Genomic DNA, 24,098 nt, shown 5'->3' with positions numbered 1-24,098 from the left:
GTCAATTTCCCCATATAGACAAGTCCAAAATCAAAGGAACCATCAACTCTTTCAGTGAAATCTGGAAATCTCTATCAGACATCATAGATGTATCTCGAGAAGTATAATATATGTTGTATATTTCCTTAGGAATTCCCTGTGCATTTCCATGGTTGTATGCCTCCTATTTTTATCTCTCCTTTTGTATCTCCTATTGTAATTACTCTTTTTAAAAATCCAAAGATGTGTGGCTTATAAAAATTGCCTTAACAGATGAGAAGACAATGGCAGGCCTGTCTGCTATAAGAAGTGTATCATCTCTCTTTGTCTTCTGGTAGCTGAGGCCCCACTGTACCTAGAAAGGCTGTGTGTGTTATGCCCAACGCTTTGGGCAATCAGTGCGTAGTTGATGAGGTGGGTACCATCAGGCACAAAGAAATGAAATGTGAAGAAGGTCCTTGTGGGATTAGGAAGGACCCAAAGCAGTGATGCAGGGCCGCCCGGGGGGGGCAAGTGGGGCAATTTGCCCCGGGTCCCGCAGGGGCCCCCACAAGAATATAGTATTTTATAGTATTGCAACTTTTTTTTATGGAAGGGGCCCCCAAAATTGCTTTGCCCCAGGCCCCCTGAATCCTCTGGGCGGCCCTGCAGTGATGTGCTGGAGAGGCCTCTTGGGAGCAAGTCCCTCTTAAAAATTTTGCTACCAAATCCAAGCCAGCATGGTCTAGTGAGTAGGGTACTGGACAGGGAGTCAGGTGACCTGGCTTCTATTCCTGCCTTGGGCACTGAACTTGGATGACCTGAAGCAAGACTTTCCCTTAATTGCTTCTGTTTCCTTTCCTTTCCGCTTCATCTCTCTTGTCTTTAAGACTATAAGCTCTTTGTGACTGTCTCACTAGTTGTTTGTATGGCACCTCCCACAGTGGGGCCCTGATTTCAGTTAGGGTCTGTAGGAGCCACCACAGTACAAATAATAAATTGAAGGTTAGCATAATTCCTCTGCCTCAGATGGAGTCACCTCTATCTATGTCAAAAGCAACAGAGGGTCCTGTGGCACCTTTAAGACTAACAGAAGTATTGGGAGCATAAGCTTTCATGGGTAAGAACCTCACTTCTTCAGATGCAAGTAATGGAAATTTCCAGAGGCAGGTATAAATCAGTGTGGAGATAACGAGGTTAGTTCAATCAGGGAGGGTGAGGTGCTCTGCTAGCAGTAGAGGTGTGAACACCAAGGGAGGAGAAACTGCTTCTGTAGTTGGATAGCCATTCACAGTCTTTGTTTAATCCTGATCTGATGGTGTCAAATTTGCAAATGAACTGGAGCTCAGCAGTTTCTCTTTGGAGTCTGGTCCTGAAGTTTTTTTGCTGTAAGATGGCTACCTTAACATCTGCTATTGTGTGGCCAGGGAGGTTAAAGTGTTCTCCTACAGGTTTTTGTATATTGCCATTCCTGATATCTGACTTGTGTCCATTTATCCTCTTGCGTAGTGACTTAAAGGTGCCACAGGACCCTCTGTTGCTTTTTACAGATTCAGACTAACACGGCTACCCCAGTGTTTTTCAACCTTTTTTTGGGCAAAGGCACACTTGTTTCATGAAAAAAATCACGAGGCACACCACCATTAGAAAATGTTAAAAAATTTAACTCTGTGCCTATATTGACTATATATAAAGTAATTCTCTTGAATAGGAATCAAATAAACACAAATAAAGTATTTTATAATTACTTTATTATGAAATAGTAAGTAAACAGAAATATGAAAAATTATAAAATACTTTATTCAGTGCGCAACCTGGGCCTGTTTGGCTGAACACAAAGCTGATATTCTGAGCTATTTATAGTCCTTAACATCAGTGGTGGGATTCAAAAATTTTAGTAACCAGTTCCGACATTCAAGCATGGTTTAATATTTTTTTCCCACGGCACACCAGGCAACATCTCGCAGCACACTAGTGTGCCGCGGAACAGTGGTTGAAAAACACTGGGCTACCCCTCTGATACTCTATCTATGTCAGATCTCCCCAGCCTGCTATCTCCGGAGCTCTTAAAATTGCTTCTAGTAAAGGCAAACATTTTGCTTCCAGACCAGATTGCACCAAATGCCAGGCACAGAGGCCTTCTCGTCTCCTCTAAGACGGTCTTTACCCTGTCCCCATCTGAAATGCCACAAGCTGAACTTTGTAACTGCATTATCAGTAAACACCATATAGTTTTCAGGAACAAAGCATAAATATTTCCAGCCAGTTGCCCTTGGTATCAGTTGGTTTCCCAAATGTTTTTGTTTAAATGGAAGGAAGAAACAAACTAATGTATTTCCTAGTTCTTTAACTCTTTGACGCATGTGCGTGATTCAAAGTCAATGTGAGTCTTTCTACTGACTTTAATGGCCCTTAGATGAGGCTCAGCAAGCTCCTGTATCCCAGTATACCGAGCATAAAGGGAACCGAGGTGTCCAGGATTTAAAATATTGGCAGTACGCTGCTGGGAACAATGGCATTGGAATTTAGGACTTTTTGGAGGGTGGTGGAAATTGTGAAAAGTTTTGCACTGGCCGTGCTCATTGCACTGAAGAGTGGCAGATGCTGTTTCTCACGTGGCTTTGCAGAACGTTTGACGCCAGACACCGATGCAGCTACCTGTTCAAGACCGGGGGGAATGGTTTGTTAGCAGGGGTTGCTCCTCACACTTGTGGTGGCAGAGATCTGTCTAGGTGCATGCCACCTCGTTACCTTTGACCTGCAGGACAAAGGAATGACGACTTGTGTCTGTGTGGTGCTGCATTGCAATGTTGTAACACTCCTGCAGTGGAGGGGGAGGGGTGGGGGAGGGAGGGTGATTGCAACACATGTAGACGTATCCAAGCTAGTTTTCATCTAGCTAGTACAAGTACCTGTAGCAATGAAGCCAGGGCACCACAGGCTTCCACATGGGCTAGCGCCCAAGTAAGCTCCCAGGGTTCTGTGCAGGCTTTTATAGCCTGTGTGGAAGCTGGTGCTTCTGTGGTTTCACTGCACTGGTACCTGGGCCAGCTAGATTAAAGGTGGATGGGGGCAGTACTTCCCCCAGATAGGGGCGTGAGTGTTTGGGACCTCTGCATTTGGGAGAGCAAAGCAGCACGTTTCTACATGCACACAATCCGGTTTCATCCACTCTATATGGTCCCAATCCTGCAAAGTGCTGAGTGCCTCCTGCAAAGGGCCTGGCGCCCTCAAGTCCTGAGGACGCCAGGGCTTGCTGGGATGTGGGTCCTGTTTTAACACGCCACCCCCTTGTGGAGGTGAATGGTACCGTGACTCGCTGTGAGTTTCCTGATTGCTACGTTGCCTTCTCCTATTAGTGCATTGCCTGTCTCGTTTGGTGTAGGAACAGAGGAGGGGGATACGAGTACAGTACTTGCCAATGAGACTCCAAGGACAGCAGTTGAGCAAACATTTCAGCGTATCTGTATGTGATACGTGCCTGCACCTGCAGTGTTGTGTACGCTGTTGTCTCTCTTTCACTAAGAACTGGTTTGTTTTCAGGGAAGGCAGGATATGGTGTTTTCAGACTAAAAATATGTCGTGATGGCAGATCTGACTCGTGGTCGGGTAGCAGGTAGAATAGTTTGCTTCTGGCTAATTACTTGCAGCCTTACGTAGAAGGACAGTAGGGTGGTGTTACGGCCACAAAGGGTGTTTATAAATTTCAGGTCTAGCTGAGCAAACGTAAGATTTTGGTTCTATCACCCCTGGTGACTGGGAATTGAACTGAGGATTTCATGAGCCTCTAGGTCGGGAGCTAACGCGCTGAGTCTCCGAGGCGGGAGCTGTAGCATGCTTGTTTCCTCTGTGGATCAGGCGGCGAGGGTGACCCGTGTCCAGGACAGTGGGTTACACAGGCATAACGAAGGGGGAGAAGTGATGTCACACAAAGCAACCCAAGGCCTGAGAAAACTGGCTCCTACCTATAGCCTATTTCTCAGTTGAAACAGAGCCCAATGGGCATTTTACAATCTTTGCCAAGTGAATGTAGTGCTGGGTGAAAGGTGCTGGCCTGTTTAATTTCTGGGATGGTGGGCAGAGCCCATCAGAGCAATGAAAGACTTGCCTCTTCAGGTGAGGGAGGACCACAGGACCCAGGGCTTAACCAAGCGTGGGGGACAAAGAATACAGAAACTGGGGTGGGGTGCAGGTCATAAGGTCAGAATGAGGGGACCGGGAGGGGACACTGCAGACTCATCCCTTTATACGCACAACACAATTGGTAGTGACAGCGTAAGTGTGAGCCTCCCATCCGTGTGCCAAAACCCCACCATGGAGGGACCACCTCAATCCTGGGGTTTCGTCTGACTGCGCCCGGATAAGATTGCCAATTAGTGCTTGGGCTGGGGGGTGGCTGAATGGAGACCTGCCAAACTCATCACACACAGGCCACCCAAAAACCACCTGATGTTAATGGCCTTTTGTCACTACTGACCTGGGGGGAGATTTTAACCTTGTCGCCAAGAGGTGAAAGGTTCAGGGGGAGATTTTCAAAGGCCCAAGCGGCATTTAGTTAATGGGCGTTAGGCTCCTACCGCTACTCAGTACCTCGTTGCCATGCAGTTCCCCTGGAAATAAAATGCCCTCCATTTGCAAGTATAGTCCAGCTTAATTAAATGCTAATGGGGAAAGCAGCAAGGGTGAGACTTTGTAATGACCAGAATGGGAGGAGAATTGGGGGTTTAGAATTCCAGGGGCCAGCATTCTCCTCTGAGTTACACTGGTTTAAATCTGAAGTGGGTCCACCGAGGTGGTTGGAGTTACTCCAGTTTCACTCCAGAAGCTGCCCCCTAGTTGGGAGTTTTGCTCCTGGAAATGTGTCGCAGGCAAAACATTCTCTCAGCGTCTCCAGGAGGAGGGAGTTTTGCTTTGCAGCTGGGCAGACCCCTGTTTACGAGTTTGCACTGTTGTAATTGGATTGGTATTAGATGAAAAGATCTGGCTTTTTTAACGCTAATATGGGAGCTGGCGAACTCTCTCACTTGAGTCCTGCCAATCGCTGTGTTAATGCCCTGTTGATAGGTCCCCAGGGCTGGGGTTCAGTTGTTAAGGACACCGGGAGGCTTCAGTCACAAGACTGGCAAGCCTGCTGTTAAAATATGCAAATTCTCAGGTGGAGCTGGCCTCTGTCAAGTGTTCTGTTGTGTCCCGGACAAGGGAAATAGCCACTTCATCTGCATGAGTTGTCAGGTACTACTTGCCCTCCGGAGCGTGTCTAGTAAATCCCACACTGCTGTGTTCCAAGCAGTGGTTCAGCCAGTGGTGAGGTTCTTCTTTTTCACAGATTCAAAGACCAGAAGGGACTATTGTGAACATGTAGTCTGACCTCCTGTATCACACAGGGCATAGAACTGCCTCCAAATAATTCCTGGAGCAGAACTTTTAGGAAACCATCCAATCTTGATTTAAAAATTGTCAGTGATAGAGACGTTACCATGATCCTGGTAAATTGTTCTACTGGTTAATTACTGTTAAAAATGTATGCCTTATTTCAAGTCTGAATTTGTCTAGCTTTAGCTTCCAGCCGTTCGATCGTGTTATACCTTTCTCTGCTAGATTGAAGAGCCCATTGTTAAATATTGGTTCCCCACGTAGATCCTTATAGACTGTAATCAAGTCACCCCTTAATCTTAGAATCATAGAGCCATAGGGTTAAAAGGGACCGCAAGGATCAGCTAGTCTAACCCCCTGCCAACATGCAGGACTTTTTCTTTGTTAAGCTAAATAGAAAAACTCAAGGAGCTCAATCACTATAAAGCAGGTTTTCTAATCCTTTAATCATTCTCGTGGCTCTTCTCTGAACCCTCTCCAATTTTTCAAAATGCTTCATGAATTGTGGACACCAGAACTGGACACAGGATTCCAGCAACATTTGCACCAGTGCCAAATACAGAAGTCAAATAACCTCTCTACTCCTACTCAAGAGTCTCCTGTGCATGCATCCAAGGATCATCTTAGCCCTTTTGGTCACAATGTTGTATTGGAAACTGATTATACACCATAGCCCCCAAATCTTTTTCAGTGTCACTGCTTCCCGGGATAGAGTCTCCCATCTTGTAAGCATGGCCCACATGCTTTGTTCCTAGAGGTACACATTTATATTTAGCTGTATTAAAACATACATTGTTTGCTTGTGCCCAGTTGACCAAGCGATCCCAATCACTTTGAGCGACCTGTCCCCTCCACTTATTTACCACTCCCCCAATTTTTGTGCATCTACAAAGTTTATCAGGGATGATTTCGTTTTCTTCCAGGTCATTGATAGAAATGTTCAATAGTGTAGGGCCTAGAAAAGAGCCATGTGGACCCCACTAAAAACACACCCTCTTGATGAAAATTCCCCGTTTACTGTTACAGTAGAACCTCAGTTGCGAACACCTCGGGAATGGAGGTTGTTTGTAACTCTGAACAAAACGTTATGGTTGTTCTTTCAAAAGTTTACATCAGAACATTGACTTAATACAACTTTGAAACTTTACTATGCAGAAGAAAGATGCTGCTTTCCCTTTATTTTTTTAGTAGTTTACGTATAACACAGAACTGTACTGTATTTGCAGGGGGTTTATGGGTTTTTTTGTCTCTGCTGCTGCCTGATTGCGTACTTACGGTTCCAAATGAGGTGAGTGGTTGACTGGTCAGTTTGTAAGTCTGGTGTTTGTAACTCTGGTCTCAAAATGTACAGTAGAACTTCAATCAGCCAGTTTTGAATCCATTTAATGTGTGCCATGTTAATGTTATATCTGGTTTTTTAATCAAAATGTTGTGCAGTATCAAGTCAAATGCCTTACAGAAGTCTTATATCAACGCTAGCACTTTTATCAGCCAAACTTGTAATCTCATAGAAAAAATATCCAGTTAGCGTGACAGGATCGACTTTCAATAAACCATGCTGATTTGTATTAATTTATATCACCCTCCTTTAATTCTTTATTAACCGAGTCCTGTATCAGCCACTCGGTTATCTTGCCTGGGATCGATGTCATGCTGACAAGCCTATAATTAGCCGAGTCATCCCGTTTATCCTTTGAAAGAAAGTTAATATGCCAATATTTAAAGTCTTTTGGAACTTCCCCATTGTTCCAAGACTTACTGAAAATCAGCATTAACTGTCCAATGAGTTCCTTGGCCAGCTTTCTGAAAACTCTTAAATGTGAGTGATCAGGCCCTGCTGATTTAAAAATGTCTAACTTTAGTAGCTGATGTTTAACATCCTCCTGATATACTAGTGGAATGGAAAGAGTGTTATCATCATCATCATCATATGATGAGACTAAACCACGTGTTATGTACATGCCTCTTGGCTTGCTTCTGTTTTGGAAGGCAAAATGCTTCCAAGGCATTGGGCTCAGACACACTACGTTACTTCTGAAGTAGGGTGACCAGATGTCCTGATTTTATAGGGACAGTCCCGATATTTGGGGTTTTTTCTTATATAGACACCTATTACCCCCCACCCACGTCTCGATTTTTCACACTTGCTATCTGGTCACCCTACTTCTGAAGTCACATTCTGTTTAACTCCTTGATACGTGTAGCGAGTCAGGCTTGCTTCTAGGTTAAGTCGGCAGAAACTCAGGTGCACGAGCTGGGCAGAAAGTGTGCCTGGATAGGAGGCCTGATCTGTCACAGTGGGACAAGGCACCTTCAACCTCTGCTCTCTCTGGAAGACCAGAAGTGAAAGTGGGTGGTTCTTGCAGGATCCTTTTGTCGTCAGTGCACTCCCCCGGGAGTGAATCATCCTGGGATACGCCTGCCCCATGCAGATACCAGAGCGTGTAGTTTGTCAGTGGGGCTGACTCAAGCTGGATAGATTAAGACATGTGTGGTTCCTTGTTCCACATTCTATAGTGACATTGTAGTTCAGTAGGGGACAAAGAGACAGGACTCCTGGGTTCTACCATCCCACTCGGACACTGACTCTCTGTAAGATGACTCTGTGCTTTATTTAGCCCGTCAGTCGAGCCCTGCATTCTGCATCCAATCCGTGGAGCATGTTTGTGGATATAAAGTGGATATCCACAGATTTGCAGGGCTGTATCCATCAGTGTCTCTCTGTGTCTCTGTTTATTAATTTAAAGATGGGTAAAGGTAAATATTCCCATCTCACAAGGGCACTGCGAGGTTTTGTTAAGGTCGGTATTACATTGGGGTTGCTGCCTCTTTAAAAATGTGGATCAGTAAAAAGGCCAAAGTCTGTAGTCTGAATAAAATCCCTTGAAATATTTCTTGCACGTTTTATTCCGGTATGTAACAAATGGATATTTATGGTTTGGAATCAACCCTTCAAAACCATATGAACTGGCAACATTCCTCTCGCTCGGGCTAAAGAAACCAAATTGCCTCTGTGCTGCCAACAGAGGCAGCATTTATCAGGGTCTATTATTTACTTTGGGGAGTGAATGCAAAGTATCATAGAATATTAGGGTTGGAAGAGACCTCAGGAGGTCATCTAGTCCAACCCCCTGCTCAAAGCAGAACCAATCCCCAGACAGATTTTTACCCCAGTTCCCTAAATGGCCCCCTCAAGGATTGAACTCACAACCCTGAGTTTAGCAGGCCAATGCTCAAACCACTGAGCTATCCCTCCCTCCGTAGTCAAACGCTGGTTCAGCCAGGGGTTTTCCAATGTCATGATTAAAGTTGGGTCTGAACAGCAAAGTCCAGCAGTTTAACTTGGTACAAATGTCTGCTTTTGGAGGGGTTTTGCTGATTGTCCTACGAGATCCAAAGGAATCCAGGTTCTGGGTCGGTGATCAGAGCACCCTGTGATTCCGTGTATCGCGAGCGACTTGTGCCTCTCTGTCTTGCCACTCTCAAGGCCAGCAAGAGGCATAGATAAGGAGCTGGAGGCTCAGAGAGGGATCAGACAGCCCGTTGGAAACGCGGGGTTGCTCTGCTCCCTGGAAAGCTGCTTTCTAGAGACATGATGGGCTGAGCAATGACACCTTGTGGGTGCCTGTCACTGACAGGCTGATATCACAGGGTTATCCTTTTAACGCTGTTGGCCAGATGGTCTGGTCCCTGAACGGGAGGGACAGGCGGGGAAGGAGAGAAGCAGCCTTTTCCCCCCCTTTGTACTCCCCGTCCACGGGCCAGCCGCATCTTCAGTCCTCGCACTCCCTCCCCCTTTCCCGTACCCTGTGCTTTGGCCTCCTCCTGCGGAATGGGGAGAAAGAGGAGTAATGTAGGTGCAGCTAACTGGATGCAAAAGGAGTCCATGCTGCACCCTCAAAGATGCAGCCAGTGCTCAGGGGAGCTTTGGGAGGCCTTGGGCCACCGGCACTCCCCCCGGCGCAGCGTGGCTCTGCACCAGCTGCCTGTTTCGCAGAAACAGCCACAGAGAATTTGGCCTAATTTCCAGCCGCAGAGAATTTGGCCTAAGATTTGCACAGATGAAGGGCTCAGCAAGAGCCTTGCCTTGCCAGCGCCGGCCTCCCACACTCGGAGCCGGCTGTCGGCGGAGGAGGGAGATTTGGCAGGTCAATGGGTTTTCAAAGAAGCAGATGACACCGATATAACCTCTCCCTGGGTACCCAGGGGTGACTGCTTCGAAGCCGCAAACAAAACGTCCTTCCCATTCCCCACCATGTACATTTATTTAAAGAAAACCCACCCTCCTTCTCCCCCTCCCCCCAACTGTCCTTGTCCTGCTCTTATCTTCCATTCATGCCTTATTTCCACAGTGGTGGTGTGTTGAGGGTAAATACAGCACTTCAGTGCCCTTTTTAATCAGGGACTCCACAACGGGAGTCCAATGGTAGCAGAAAGTGGGCTGGTCTAAAAATACCAGTTTGACTGGCCCGGAATGGCACCTAAATACAGGTGATTGTCGATTTTTAACTTGTGGCTCTGCTATTCTTCATTGCAACATTGTTATTGGTGGAGTCGGCTGGCAGATTTTTCGGCTGCGCTCTTGAATATGCTCATTGATTTCTGTTTTATGTTCGTGCTGCTGCTCTAGGAGTGACCTGAGGTCAAACCGGAGTTTGAAAACATGCCCTGTTGAAAGTACTGCTGCTTGTTTGGAGGGGTTATTGACTCCATTTTTTATTTTTTTTAGTAATCTATATGAAGATTTCCAAAGACTTAGGTGGGAAAAACCCAGTAGGTGTAAGGATAATGGAAAGCGAGGGCAAGCAGATACTAAGAACAGCAGAGCGTAATGCATTTCTGAGTGCATTGTCTCTGAATATTTCATCTATAACCAGCAGTGGTACGAGTCTCGTCTTGTATTACATACCCTTTTTAAACAGCAGTAAGCATCTTTGCTGTTCTCGCGCAGTACTGCTGTGATAATGGTTCAGAAACTAGTCCCCTACAGTATTGTCTGGGATTCCATTATTCAGCTGAGGAACAAATCTGTTCCAGTGTATCACTTTAACCTTTTGATGTATGAGACTCTCTCTCTGTCCTCCCCCACTCGCATACACACTGTCAATATTTATGACAATTGATGTACTACAATGCTCTGGCAAGCTGTATTTGGCATCCGTCACAGCCCAAAATGCATCGTTTTACAGCAGTTTGTAATAATGGCTTCTCATGAGTCTCTTTAAAGATGCATATTTTGTAAATGGCCTATGGAGGATACTTCATCTCTGTTGCCTTGACTCTTAGAGATGCTTCTGGTTGGGTTTTAGTTGTCCACCAAATGGTTCTCAATAGAAGCAGCTGTTTTCTAGAGCCAATCAGAACCTCCTTTCCTGTACACACATGAACTATGCAAAAAAAATGTTAATGGAATTTAACTCGCAAGAACTATTTCTGGACTTGCTTTGTAGTTGCTGCTTTAACGTTTCAGGGTCCTTGCCCTCTGCTTCCATACTTCCAGGGATAGTACTAAGGGGCTAGTGATGGTTAGTATCTAATATAGAAGAATTAGATACAGACAACAAGGACTGAAAACTTTAAAAGTTGGGTTTTGGCCCGTAGATGAAAGGAGATTCCCACCCGCATCACCCCAAGATCTCTCAGAACAGCTTTGCTAAGATTTCTTGGGCAGAGTTTGAGCACATGGGTGAATGTAAGCAGAATCTGCTTGCATTGAACTTAGATATAGTGAAACTCAGTGGAGTAGATCGAAAGTTGAAGGCAGCATTTACTGAGACCAGGCTGAGCAATTGCTTTCTCTAGATATTGTGGCTACAGCAAAAATCATTAAGGAACGGCGGCACCCTTAAAAAATTAGCAGAATTTAGAGGTAATGGTCAAGATTTTTTAAAATGATGGGTGATTTTTGGGTACCCAGTCTGAGAAATCTTAAAGCAGCCTGATTTCCAGAAGGTAGGTGCTCCGCCCTTTCCGAAAATCAGACCCTTTTTTCAAGCTGCCTTAAGTCTGGCATCCAAAAATAAAGGCACCCAAAATCACCCTTGAAAAGCTTTGCTAGTGCTTCTCCAAGGGCTGAATTTTTCTCTCTGATCATGGCTTTAAGAACTGGAAAAGGAACAGAATAGAAACAAGTTACTGGAGGGAGCTCTCGGAGTTCCCTTCTACTGGTTCCATCCCTCCTCTGAAAAATTCTGACATCAAGGGTACATTTGGTCCACCACATTCATCTTTTTAAACATATCGAATAGCCCCCGGGTGACCGTCCAAAATATCTTCAGTGCTTTGCAGTGTGCAGATTGCAGTCTCGCTTATCAAATTAGAGTGAAGCATTTCTATGGAGAATAAAAATGACTTCACTGCCACGGCACTTTACCTGTGCCTCTGGCACCATGTATCTAAGCAGGACGAACAGGTTAACCTGGGGGTGCTGTGGTTCCTACTCACTGGAATTGCAGGGGCTTGAGAGTTGCATGCGCAACGTCAGTGCTGGGTTCTTTTTACCAACCGGGTTTCTGTTGTCTAACTGCCCGAGCCACTGAAAACCTGCCAGAGCTGAAGAGAGCAGCTAGTCACTTCCTTGAATTGTGTTCTCTCTTCCTCCAGTGCTGTTACGAGAAGAAGTGACCCAGCTTCAGGAGGAGGTTCACCTGCTCCGACAAATGAAGGAAATGCTAACAAAAGATCTGGAGGAGACACACGGAAGCAAGTCGACGGAGGTTCTCTCCGCCACTGAGCTCAAACTCCAACTGGCACAGAAAGAGCAAGAGCTAGCGCGAGCCAAAGAAGCCCTACAGGGTAAGAGTTAAACCTTCCCGTTGTCTTTGTGCCCAGATCTTCTGTGTCCTGTTGTCTGTGCGTGGCTCTGTCACAGGATCTGTGCTTTACACTCTCTGTCTCTGAACATCTCCATGTGTCTCTCTCCACCCTTCTTTTTCCCTTCCTCCCTCTGTCACATCCTGCGATTCGGCCACGATGTTTACCAAAGAGGAACAAAAAGTTGCCCTTTTCGTTCTGATTACAGGGTTTATAATCACCCCAGAGCCTCCTGCCTTTATCTGCTGGGGTCAGAAGGAACCGGGCTGCTTCTTAAGGGCCTTTTAGTTTAGGGTGAAGGGGAAGTAGTTTATAAGGACCCAGGAGTAATGATTTCACTCCAACCAAAATTCTGTCCCTTGCTTCCAGACTTAGCCCAATAGACTGGCCTGAATTTCCCTGCTGTACGGTGAACGTTCACTGAGCCTTCTGCAGCCACTCCAGCAGAGAGCTTTCTCCTTGAAATGGATGGTGTCCCAATGTCATTTATCCGTGTGTGTGCATGTCTGCAGCCCACCCCTAATGCCCTGTTCCAGCATTAGATGGTGGGTGTAGCCATGAATGCCATTGGATGTCAGAAAAGCTGCAGAGACGTAACAGATAATGCACTGATGCCTTGAGTTTCGGCCAGGGCTTGGTGTAGTGATGGGGGCAGAGTGAGGGGGGGTGGGGCGCTGGCGGTGGGGCGGGGCTGAGTCCAGCTTAGCTGAATCCCACAGGCTTAGCTTTTCTGTTTCCCTGGGTTGAAATAAATCATTCTGCTTTCTTATTTCCTTGGTTGTTTCCCCCCCCCCCCAGACTTTTGCCTTGGAAGAGTGTGTGTGTGTGTGTGTGTGTGTGTGTGTGTGTGTGTGTGTGAGAGAGAGAGAGAAACTTGGGTGGCCAGTGACCCATCCTAGCAGAACCAAGGTTTTCTTAATAGAGCTGGCTACGATTCCTCCTTTTGATAGGTTGTTCAGGACATTGTACCTTTATTTGTGTCTCTAGCCACTGTAGATTTGGGTAATTTTTTTTTTTTTTAATTACAATACTGTCTGTGAGCACTGTCACCCTGTAAGCTGGACAATGTGCTGCCAATGGCAGAATGACCAGGAATGGCCATGACCAACCTGCATACGAATACAACTGAGGACATTTTGTTGTCATCCCTACTCTTGTCCAGAAGAAGATCAGTGTTGTCTCTTTGCAGAGCTGCTCTTTGTCTCCTGTGTGAGGTAATAATGGGATCAAGCTAAACACAACGGCTACTGGTTTCCAGCTCACAATGCTCGTGAGATAGTTTAACCTGGAAAATTATATTACAAATCCATCAAGTTTCCTCTTGAAGGTGGCAATGAACTTGCGCATGGCTTTGCCTTTGTCTCCTGGTGACTTGCATGCCTTGTCTGAGTATTGGAGAGAATGAGCCTATGTCTCCAAATGAAAACATTAATAAACTACCACGCCAGTTTACGCAGCATGAGAACTAGGGCTCAGGGCTAGTGTATGCTTGAAACACGGCTGCAGCATTGTAGCTGCTTCAGTGTAGCCACTCACTCCAGTCTCCTGTCACTGTAATTAATTCACCTCCCCGAGAGGTGGTAGCTAGTTGACAAAAGAATTCGTCTGTGGGCCTAGCGCTGCCTACACTGGTGTTAGATCAACGTAACTGTGTCACTCAAAGTGTGGGTTTCTCACACCCCTGAGCGACGTAGCTGGTCGACTTAACTTTTGAGTGCAGACCTAAATCCTCTTCTGTTGCTGCTCTAAGCCCGTAGGTAAGGTTGAAATAAAAGATTTTGCATTTGGCTTTTCAGTGCATTGAGCTGCACTGTTACATGGGGTGCAGTGTTATTTCTGATCTTGCATAGGCTGTGATGGTAAGAAGCACCAGTTGAGAAAAAAAATCTGTCTAGTTTCTGGATTTGATCCTACTGCCCATGGGAAAGTAAATACTTGGCTTTGAAATGGCCCTTTAAAATTAAACCACCTTGTAAGATGGTTGTAAGAAAAGATTATTGGTTGAAACAACAGAGCTTGCGAGGTTCAAGGCATGCAGTATGGGGATCAGTGTCCCTATCAACGATTTATTGTATTGTGATGCTGCTTGGTCCCTTAAGAAGAGTGGTGGTGATTTAAATGATTGACACAAAGTGGCAGTCTAAAGCAGCAGAGGGACCGGCAAGAGGATCTCCTAGGACGTTTTAACCGCTCTAATTCGTGGTGTGAGAACCGGCTCAGGAAAAATGCAAGTTGCTCCCCTTAGTTTGAGTTGGGTCTCTGGCAAACGTGTCCCCAAAGCAGAGGGACTGAGTGTCTTACGGGAAGGGAAGCGGGGGGAAAAACAACAAAGACGTTGAAGAGGAAGAATGAAAAACTCTTGAGGTGAGTAAGGGTCTGTCGACACTTGGCGTGGGGGTGTGATTCCAAGGTCAAGGGGGTGTGATTCCAAGGTCTAATTGAGCTCGTGCCCAGAAAATAAAATGTAACTACAGCAATGCAAACGGCAGGCAGGGCAAGCCTCCTGAGTTCGTACCCATCCAAGGCGCTAGGTCTGTATTTGGGCAGCTAGCTCCTCCCACCACTTGCACCACCTTGGTAACTCTCTATTTTTAGCAAGCGAGCATGGGTATGTCTCCTCAAGCTAAGAATCACTTCCCAGCCCGAAGTGCAGACATCCACTATCTCGTCTTGGAGATTTGAAGGTCAAGTGCATAGCGGCTGGCCTTATCACAGCCGGGGAAGCAAACCAACTCCCTGTGAGTGCCGGAGGTGCAGCTTGGGATACGAAATGAGAAAGCAAAGCCGAATGATATTGCTGAAAGTGCACATAGGATTAAGATGCTTTCTACCCAGCTACAAAACGTAGGGGATAAATTGCAGGCAGGTGTAATCTGAATGCAATGGGCATAAAAGGAATTTATGGGCCCAAAGTATGAAAAACTACAATCTGTGGCGGCTGTTGGTTGTTTAGGGGAAAAAAAACCGAGCAAGCAGCAGCTGTCAGGCAACATCTGCTAACGCCACCGTATCAGGCCTGTAGGAAAAGAGCAATAGAAGAATCACACCAGGGATGGATGAATCCCAACTTTCAGACTCAGAAAGATGTTCAAATAATCCCTAATATAGCACAGTTACCTCCCCTTTGGCTATGAATATTTTTTTGGCTCTTGCGTAGTGTCTTTTGTCTGGGACTCACTTTCAAGCATGAATTAAACCTCACAATACCCCTGTGAGGTTGGGCAGAGTTCTCCGTATTGAGGGGGAAACTGAGGGCATGTCGGCGCTACGGGCCATAATGTAGATGTTTTCTGCATCGACAGATGGGTGTTTGCATCGAGGTAGATAATCCACCTCTCTGAGTGGCAGTAGTTGTGTCGAAGGAGGAATTTCAACCTAGCCACATCTACACCAGGAACTAGGTCAGCCTAGCTATGGTCCTCAGGAGGGTGAATTTTTCAAAGGCAGGTGGTAACTTCTCCAAGGTCCCTCAACGGATCAGCTCGGAATAGAACCCACAACGGTTATCTCCCAGGCCTCTGCTCCACCCTGTAGATCACACCCTGGAGTGAGCAGGAGCTTTAATAAACTTGAGTTCAAAATGAGCAAAACTTAATCCCAGCAATTTACCATTAGGAGAACATAGATCCTGCAATCATATCTTCATGGCTGGACCCTTACCCTCAGACAGTGTGCCAGAGCAGTCAAGGGGGTTCCATGAAGAGTCTGTCTGGATGGACTTGATTTCCAGGGAGGGTGACCAGATGTCCTGATTTTATAGGGACAGTCCCGATTTGTGGGTCTTTTTCTTATATAGGCTCCTATTACCCCTCACCCCCTGTCCCAATTTTTCACATTTGCTGTCTGGTCACCCTATTTCCAGGATCAGGGGTATTCCGATCCTGTGAGCTGCAACTTGCAAGCAATTAACTTTATTGATGTTACTAATTTTGTCATATCTTGCGGGAGGCGAAGAGGAGGAAGGTTACCTATTTGCTATTATGTTATAACATGGGTTCACGGTAGGGTTGTCCTTTATACTAGTGCGGTAATGTTTATTACTTGCCTGTGGTGAAAGTCAGCATTATAATAGTAACCACTGTATCCACCTTTCATTTTGCCTCGGACTCTAAACTCAGAGAAACAATAAGCACATAGGGGCTAGTGACGTACGGACAGGATCAGTTATTTATTCTGCCTCAAGAAACCGCGTCTGATCCCGAAGCAGATATAGCACATAGCCCTTAGGATGCTGGCAAGCATCGCCATAAATTGCATACCTGGGATGGAGATGCTTATTGGTTGCAAAAGACAGATTACAAAGATGCGTATGGGACAGAAAACTACCCACCGCCGTCAAGGCTCTGCCATTATTGCTGCTGTCGTTTTTCACCAGCCTGTTCTGAGCAGATGGATGCAGTCCCATGCATCAGCAGTGCGTCGTGATCCTTGTTAGCACTCTATGTAGAACACGGTTTCTCAACCTGTGGGTCACGACCAAAAATCAGGTGGCCAGAATGTTTCAAGGGGTCACGTGGTAGCCCCACTCCCGCGGGGCTAGCTGGGCTCCGCTGCCTGCTCCGGGCATTGTGACCTCTGGGTAGAGCCGTGCACAGATACACAATTTATGTCCGTAAGAAGCTCACCACACTGGTGTGACCAGGGACAGCGGCTGGTGAGCCTGGTGCCCGCTCGAGCGGGCAGGACTAGGGGCAGTACAGCCACGCTGGAGGAGATGCCTGGGCTGGGCGCTGGCTCCTCCAGCGCCGAGGCCCAATGTGCTGATTTTTACCGCTGTGGTTCCTGGCCATGGCCCTGCTGGTCTCACTCCTTGTTGCTAGAGCCCTGCAGCTCCATGAATATCCGCTTTATCTCTCTGTGGATATAAACTGGGTATCCATGCAGGGTTCTACCTCTGGGGTCTCAATGCTGCTCAGGTTTGGCCCAGCCGTTGCTCTGTCATGATGATGGGGGGCCAGCCAGGCCAAATTTGAGTGAGTGATGCTGTGACCCCATGTGCCTGGTCACAACACCACTCACTCAAATTTGGCCCAGCTGGCCCCCATTGTGGGGGCGGGGTCAAACCTGAGCAGCGCTGCAACCCCAGAGTTTAGACAGCCCGGAGCGGGAAACTGAGCCCAGCCAGCCCCATGGGACTAGAGCCGCAGGAGCCACCACTGCAGGGGGAGTGTGGGGTGGGCTCTGGAATGATCCCCCTCCAGAGTCTCCTACCCCCATCCCAGGGCAGGACTCATCTCCCACTCTGGGCCTCCTACTCCCCCCAAGGGGCAGGACTAGGGCGACCAGATGTCCCGATTTTATAGGAACAGTCCTGATTTTGGGGTCTTTTTCTTATATAGGCTCCTATAACCCCCCCACCCCTGTCCTGATTTTTCACACTTGCTGTCTGGTCACCCTAGGCAGGACCCATCACTCCCTGGCCTATTTACGGGGTTGCAAGAGGCCATCACTATTTACAAATGGGTCCTGAGCCCAGAACCACTGCTGTAGAACAAATGTAGCAAGACAGGAAAAGAAATGTGAAGCTAGGTTACTGGTAGATGCTCATTGGGACATCACTGGAATGTGGAGAGTGGGTTTTTTACAGCACAAGATAATAAAAAACGTCCCTTCTATTAATGAACTGTAAATGAAATCAGGAAGCACCATTTTGTACGCAGCGCCAACAGACTATCCTGATGGTTCCAATCCTCCAGTCAGGGAAGGAACTCCTATCTCAAATGCTGGCAAAGTTGCCGATCTAAATATAAATGAAGCCCCCGCTTGCTCGGAGTGGCACTTTGTCCCCCTGTGGTGGTGGCTAGGCCAGCTAGAAATGGATGAGCTTGCTGGGGCTTTGATCAAGCAGGGAGCCTCAGAGGCTGTTGGTGGCTTCACTGGAGCCATGGCAGAGAATTAAAGAAAAATGAATTGGGGGTTCTTTTCTCGTGCCTTCTGGTTTCCGAACCTTTAGGGTTCCCATTTTCAGGCTCACTCCAGAATGACGAGAGCTGGAAATTTCTTTTTATTTTTAACGGAAAGCCAAGTTTCTCCTCTAATCAGATGCCCCCAGGCTCTAGCACCTTAAGGAAAAAAAACAAATATAATGAGACTTGTGATCGCAGAAGCTGGTAACGCTGTAATAAGTGCTGGCCTTGGGAGATCGATAAAATCTCTCTGGAGTTACTAGTTAGCAGGATGTGCTTCGTCTGTCCATCACTCTTCCTCACCCCCGTATAGCGGCAGTTATCTCAAATGCAATTTCCTAGAGCTCTCCAGAGGTGCATTGATAGTGTTGGTGCACAATGATGCTTGAGCTGGAGAAAAATGCTATGTAAATTGCAGCTGTTATTTTAAAAGCACATTAATGACTTTCAGCTCCTCGCTAGCAATAATGGCTGGGGAATCAATGACTGTCAAATGGAAGATAAAATTGGCAAAAGGAAAAGAGAAATAGGGACAGATCCTCAGCTGATGTAAATCCAGCATAGCTGTATTGATTTCAATGGAGCTACGCCAGTTAATACCAGCCGAGTATCTGGCCTGTAGCTATTCATATTCTCTCAGGGTCGTCTTATTCCAATCCATGGAGAGTACCAACTATTTTAAAATCTGTTTTTAAACCGAGTGATACAGCTGTGTGAAATGCACTCTCTCGAAACCCCACTGTAGTTCAGGGCCTGGTTCAACACCCACTGAAGTCAAGTCTTGGAACTGAGTTTATCTGGGGAGGAGGGTTCCAAGAACTCCAGTGGTAGGAAGTGTCTTAGGGAGTGGGACTGCAAAGCATTTCATTTGGGAAGGAGATGGGAGAGGAAGCTTAAAGGCATGGGATTGGGATGAAGAGTGTCTAGAGGGGAGGATGGGGGAAGAGGGCTGCTGGATGTTCAGGTGATCAGAGGATGAAGTTTTGGAAGCCGCATTTTAGTCTCAATCCACCTCTTCCCAGATCTCGCTGAGAATCTGGAATGCTCTCCTGGATTCAATATCCCCAGAAAATACATGGCTATGTAGCCTTGACTGCAGCTCTTGTTCCATCCCAGTGCAGCTGACAGAGCATTCATCTAGCCAGAAAAAACCCTAAACTCTTAAAGAAGGGAGAGCAGCTCATCTGTGAAAGTTCCCTGCAGTCCTGCACATCTGTCTTGAAAACTCTAGGGGGGTGGAAACCGTAAACAGAACACAACCCAGGGATCGATAGGGGCCAGGAAATGTGCTTCACCGCATGCCTCACTGCAGATTTTTTTTTTAAAATGCCATGTTAGCATTTCTCTCGTTTCACTAACCTTTCCCTCCCTGTCCTTTTTCTGATCTGTCATGATAGCAGCCCTGTGGAATGCACCTCCCCCTGTTTTGTGCTGCTTGTCTGGGTTTTAGAGTTGTTTTAAGAATTCCTTGTTTTATTTGCATTGAGTGTTTGGCTTGAGAGAGAGCTTGATAGAGAAAGAGATTGAGGTTTGCTTGTTGTGTTACCTTGTTGGTTTCTATTGTGTGTGATTGTTGGGGCCCCCTACCAAATTCATGGTCCATTTTGGTCAATTTCACAGTCATAGGATTTTAAAAATTGTAAATTTCATGATTTCAGCTATTTAAATCTGAAATGTCAGTGTTGTAATTGTAGGGGTTCTGACCCAAAAAGAAGTTGGGGGAGGGGTTATTGTAGGGGGGTTGCGGTACTGCTACCCTTACTTCTGCGCAGCTGGTGGTGGCGCTGCCTTCAGCGCTGGGCAGCTGGAGAGCAGCGGCTGCTGGGAGCCCAGCGCTGAAGGCAGAGCCGCCGCCAGCAGCAGCGCAGAAGTAAGGATGGCATGGTATGGTATTGCCACCCTTATTTCTCCACTGCTGCCTGCAGAGCTGGGCCCTCAGTCAGCAGTCGCCGCTCTCCGACCGCTCAGCTCTGAAGGCATCGCAGAAGTAAGGGGTGGCAATGCTGTGACACCCTCCCCCCCCCCCCCCCAATAACCTTGTGACCCTCCCCGCAACTCCCTTTTGGGTCAGGACCCCCAATTTGTGAAACCCTGGTCTCCCCCATGAAATCTGGTCTTGTGTGCTTTTACCCTATACTATACAGATTCCATGGGGGGAGACCAGATTTCACCGGCCGTGAATTTGGTAGAGCCCTAGTGAGTGTGTGTGTGTGTGTGTGTGTGTAAATATATACGTATATAATTAATATGTCCATAGAATACATATTAGTGTGGAGTGGAATAAACATTTATATCAACATGCATTTAGGAATGGCACATTAATCTTGTGATGAAGTTATGCAGCTGATCCTGAATGAATGCCAATAAACCCTTTATGCCACACCATCATGTATTCTGCAATTGCCAAATATGCTAAAGAAAAACTACTTTAGGAATGTTTTGAAGCCAATTCAGGCAGAGAACGTGCCGTGATCTGCAGGTGCATAGATCTGCACTATTGCCATCCATAAGCATTCAAAAATCATTAGTCAGATTCTCAAAAAGAAAAAAAATGAGTCCAACTTAAATGTGGGGACTTTTTATTTGCCTTCTGGTATTTGAACCTTTAGGGTTCATGTTTTCCAAATATTGCAAGACCCATGAGAAAATTGCGAGAGTTTGCTACGCTGGATCTGCTCACACAGATCACATGCAGGAATTGTGCCGTCGTTTTGGAAGGGAAGAGGAAATACCATATGGCACCAAGTGACCAACCATAAAGTGGTGTTACGAAATTACTAATCATAGAAAAAGATGAAACAATCTCTCACGGCAACAACCAATCACCTTAAGGTGTCTAGATAGCAAGTGTGAAAAATCGGGATGGGGTGGGGGGTGATAGGCGCCTATATAAGGAAAGGACCCAAATATCAGGGCTGTTCCTATAAAATCAGGACATCTGGTCACCCTAAGTCAGCTGGCATTTTTCATATAAAGTTTTCATTGAAAAATTATTAGCATGACAAATTAAGCAAGTATTAAAAATTTCAAAAAGTTCCCAAAAAATTATTAGCATGACAAAAAATTCCCAAAAATGTATTAGCATGACAAATTTAGCAAGTATTAAAAATTCCCCCAACATTATTAGCTTGACAAATTTAGCAAGTATTAAAAATTTCTAAAAGGTCCCAAATAAAGTCCAAATTTCATTGACAAAACCAAACGTTCGGAATAGTTCATCCACCTCTAGTTATTTGTTTTTTAAAAGCACGTGGAATTTTTTTCAATCTTTAATGCTTTGTATGGAGTGTTTATAAAACTATATAGATATTAAAGTATTTTTTAAATCTTGGGAGCGTTCCCCACCTCCCTATGGCCACTGTATGCCCCTGCAGTGGTATACAGAGGGCTGGAAAAAAATTCTGGCTAGGGGAGAATTCCTTCACACAGGTACTGCATGCAAGAGCCATAGGTTGCTCTAATATAGGCCTCCCCCCCCCCCCCGAGCATAAGTGGTGTATTGGAGGTGGAGAGGATGGGGCTGTAGTGTAAGCTTGCGACTGTCATTCTGAGCAGCTCCAGGTTGCATGCAGTCTCCCCCCTCGTTTTTAATTATTTTACAGTCTGATTTATTTTACAAATAGACTCTGGAATCCTGCCATGAGCAAAAGGCTGCATCAACTTTTTATGGAAATAATCCATTGCAACCCAAGGCATGCAGGCTTGGTAGAAAGCTGCTTTGAAATAGTTACTGTGGAGGCAAATAGGTCAGTGAAAACAGTAGTTTGGTAAGTAACTATTATATGTTAGAAATTTGCAAATAAAAAGGAGGTAGTGATTAGATGTTTGAATAACAGAGTACTTGTATGTACACTAGCTAAGAAAATAACAACAAAAGCAATTCAACCTTCTACTTAGCGTAGAAGCTGATGGGTCACGAGGCAGTAACCCCCCTAGGATAGTATTGCTCCATTGGCTGCACTGTATGGGTTAATACAGGGGTCGGCAATCTTTCAGAAGTGGGGTGCCGAGTCTTCATTTATACACTCTAATTTAAGGTTTCGCGTGCCAGTCATACATTTTAACGTTTTTAGAAGGTCTCTTTCTATAAGTCTATAATATATAACTAAACTATTGTGTATGTAAAGTAAATAAGGTTTTTAAAATGTTTAAGAAGCTTCATTTAAAATTAAATTAAAATGCAGAGCCCCCCGGACCGGTGGCCAGGACCCGAGCAGTGTGAGTGCCACTGAAAATCAGCTTGCGTGCCGCCTTCGGCACACGTGCCATAGGTTGCCTACCCCTGGGTTAATATATTGGCCATTGTTTCCTGAAACATCCCACTCTGTTACCAGGTCTTGATCCTTCTGAGAGAGAATTGCATGGGTCCATCTCACTTCTCCGGGCAGGTGTAACTGGTTATCCCACCTTAATATAAGGGCAGTGGGTAGGATTGCCAGGTCAGGAGGACTTGCCTGTGGAGCTAGGGCTGGGAGCTGCAGCTGCCCGACGCAGGTAGGAGGAGGCCCCAGCTGAGTGATGACACAGCACCTCCCCCGCCCTCAGTAACCGGACTTTGGGTGTCCAGTCAGTAGATCTTATCAGACACTATCAGGTTTCCTTTTTTAACCAAACTTTCTGGTCAAAAACTGGACACCTTAGCAGCAGGATGAGCTGTTTAGAAGAGAGAAGATCCAGGGTGTGGGCTGAGCGGTCCCGAGAGGAAATCAAGGAGCTGTGAAGCCTGGGAAGAGGGTTTGTGTTGAACGTTATTTTCTTGCCATTTTCCTTTTTGGTAAAGCCACGCTTGGAGAAGAGGGTGTTTGCACTTTGCATACTCTATGGCTGTGTTTGTAGAGCAGGCTGAGAAAGGCACCTACTGACGGGGTTGTCTGCTGAAGTTTTTCATTGTAGGAGATAGGATACTACACTGAGTGAATCATTGATTCTGGCAGTCATGGCAGTTCCTAATTTTTTCTTTAACAAAAAAATTAAATGTCCAGAATTTTGGTGTGTCATGCTAAAAAGCAATGTGTGATCTCCCCCTGCTGGTCTGGGGCAGGTGGTGCACTTGTGTGCCAGCAGAGAAATCAGGCACCCTGCTATATAGGCAGGGACTTAAACAGAGGCAACCAAATTGGCTTTTACTTAATCTGAAACATCATAAAGTAAATGCATGTGTGTGTGATTGCTGGGAGAGCGTTAGCAGGGACAGAGGTTTTTATTGTCCACCTTCTAAAAAGCTGTTACACACAATGAGGAATAAGAAATAAATCTGTATCTTTAATGTAGTTGAAAATTTATTATTTGTATGACAGAAGTGCTGAGCCCTATAAGAATACATAGTGAGAGAGAGCCACTGCCTGGAAAAGCTTCCAGTCTAAATTGACAAGGCAAAGAGTGAGAGAAAAAACGGGCACAAAAAGTGAAGGTCACACAGAAGGTCATAGAATCATAGAAGATTAGGGTTGGAAGAGACCTCAGGAGGTCATCTAGTCCAATCCCCTGCTCAAAGTAGGACCAACCCCAACTAAATCATCCCAGCCAGGGCTTTGTCAAGCCAGGCCTTAAAAACCTCTAAGGATGGAGATTTCACCATCTCCCTCGGTAACCCATTCCTGGTCATTAGCAGAGCCCGGAATAAAACTCAGCTTTCCTGACTCTCAGGCCAGTGCCCTATCCACTAGGCTACCCTATCTCTGTAATACCTCTGTGTAAAAGCAAAATATGTCACATGTATTCTTCTAGGCCCTGTACACAATAAATGCCATGGTGCTCTTACAGCAGTGTACAGATCGTGTAAATTGACACTTACGATTGTTAGTGGAAAAATGATAGAAGCCTATTCTTGCTGTTGATATTAAACCTGCAAGTGCAATGCAGAAGGTTAGGATGGATATGGAATACCTGGTGCTTAAAGCGGAGGGAAGCATTCAGATCTGGAATAGCTTCGCCTGGAGTGTTTGTTTTACTAGGCTTCAGTAATTTTAACAGCCTCACTTTTGCATAACTTTGCTTCACTGACACCAGTTTGATGCTGGCCAAGTGGTTAGTGACAGATGTTAATTC

General features: G+C 46.0%; 1 protein-coding gene across 4 annotated transcripts in view; it reads left to right on the top strand.

Moving 5' to 3' along the window:
* Positions 1-24,098, top strand: part of KAZN (kazrin, periplakin interacting protein) — a 747,507-nt gene that overhangs the window by 582,255 nt on the left and 141,154 nt on the right. For 2 of the 4 annotated variants that reach the window (XM_065421351.1, XM_065421354.1), the window contains one exon: positions 11,935-12,126. In XM_065421351.1, coding sequence (XP_065277423.1) covers positions 11,935-12,126 — 192 coding nt within the window. Of the gene's footprint in view, positions 1-693; positions 711-11,797; positions 11,811-11,934; positions 12,127-24,098 lie in introns of all 4 variants that reach the window. The other 2 variants (XM_065421353.1, XM_065421352.1) reach the window with 2 other exon arrangements.

The sequence above is a fragment of the Emys orbicularis genome, chromosome 22 (genome assembly GCF_028017835.1).
Source record: "Emys orbicularis isolate rEmyOrb1 chromosome 22, rEmyOrb1.hap1, whole genome shotgun sequence".
Taxonomy (NCBI): domain Eukaryota; kingdom Metazoa; phylum Chordata; order Testudines; family Emydidae; genus Emys; species Emys orbicularis.
The sequence above is the reverse complement of the archived record's forward strand: the minus strand, read 5'-3'. Positions and strand labels throughout refer to the sequence as shown.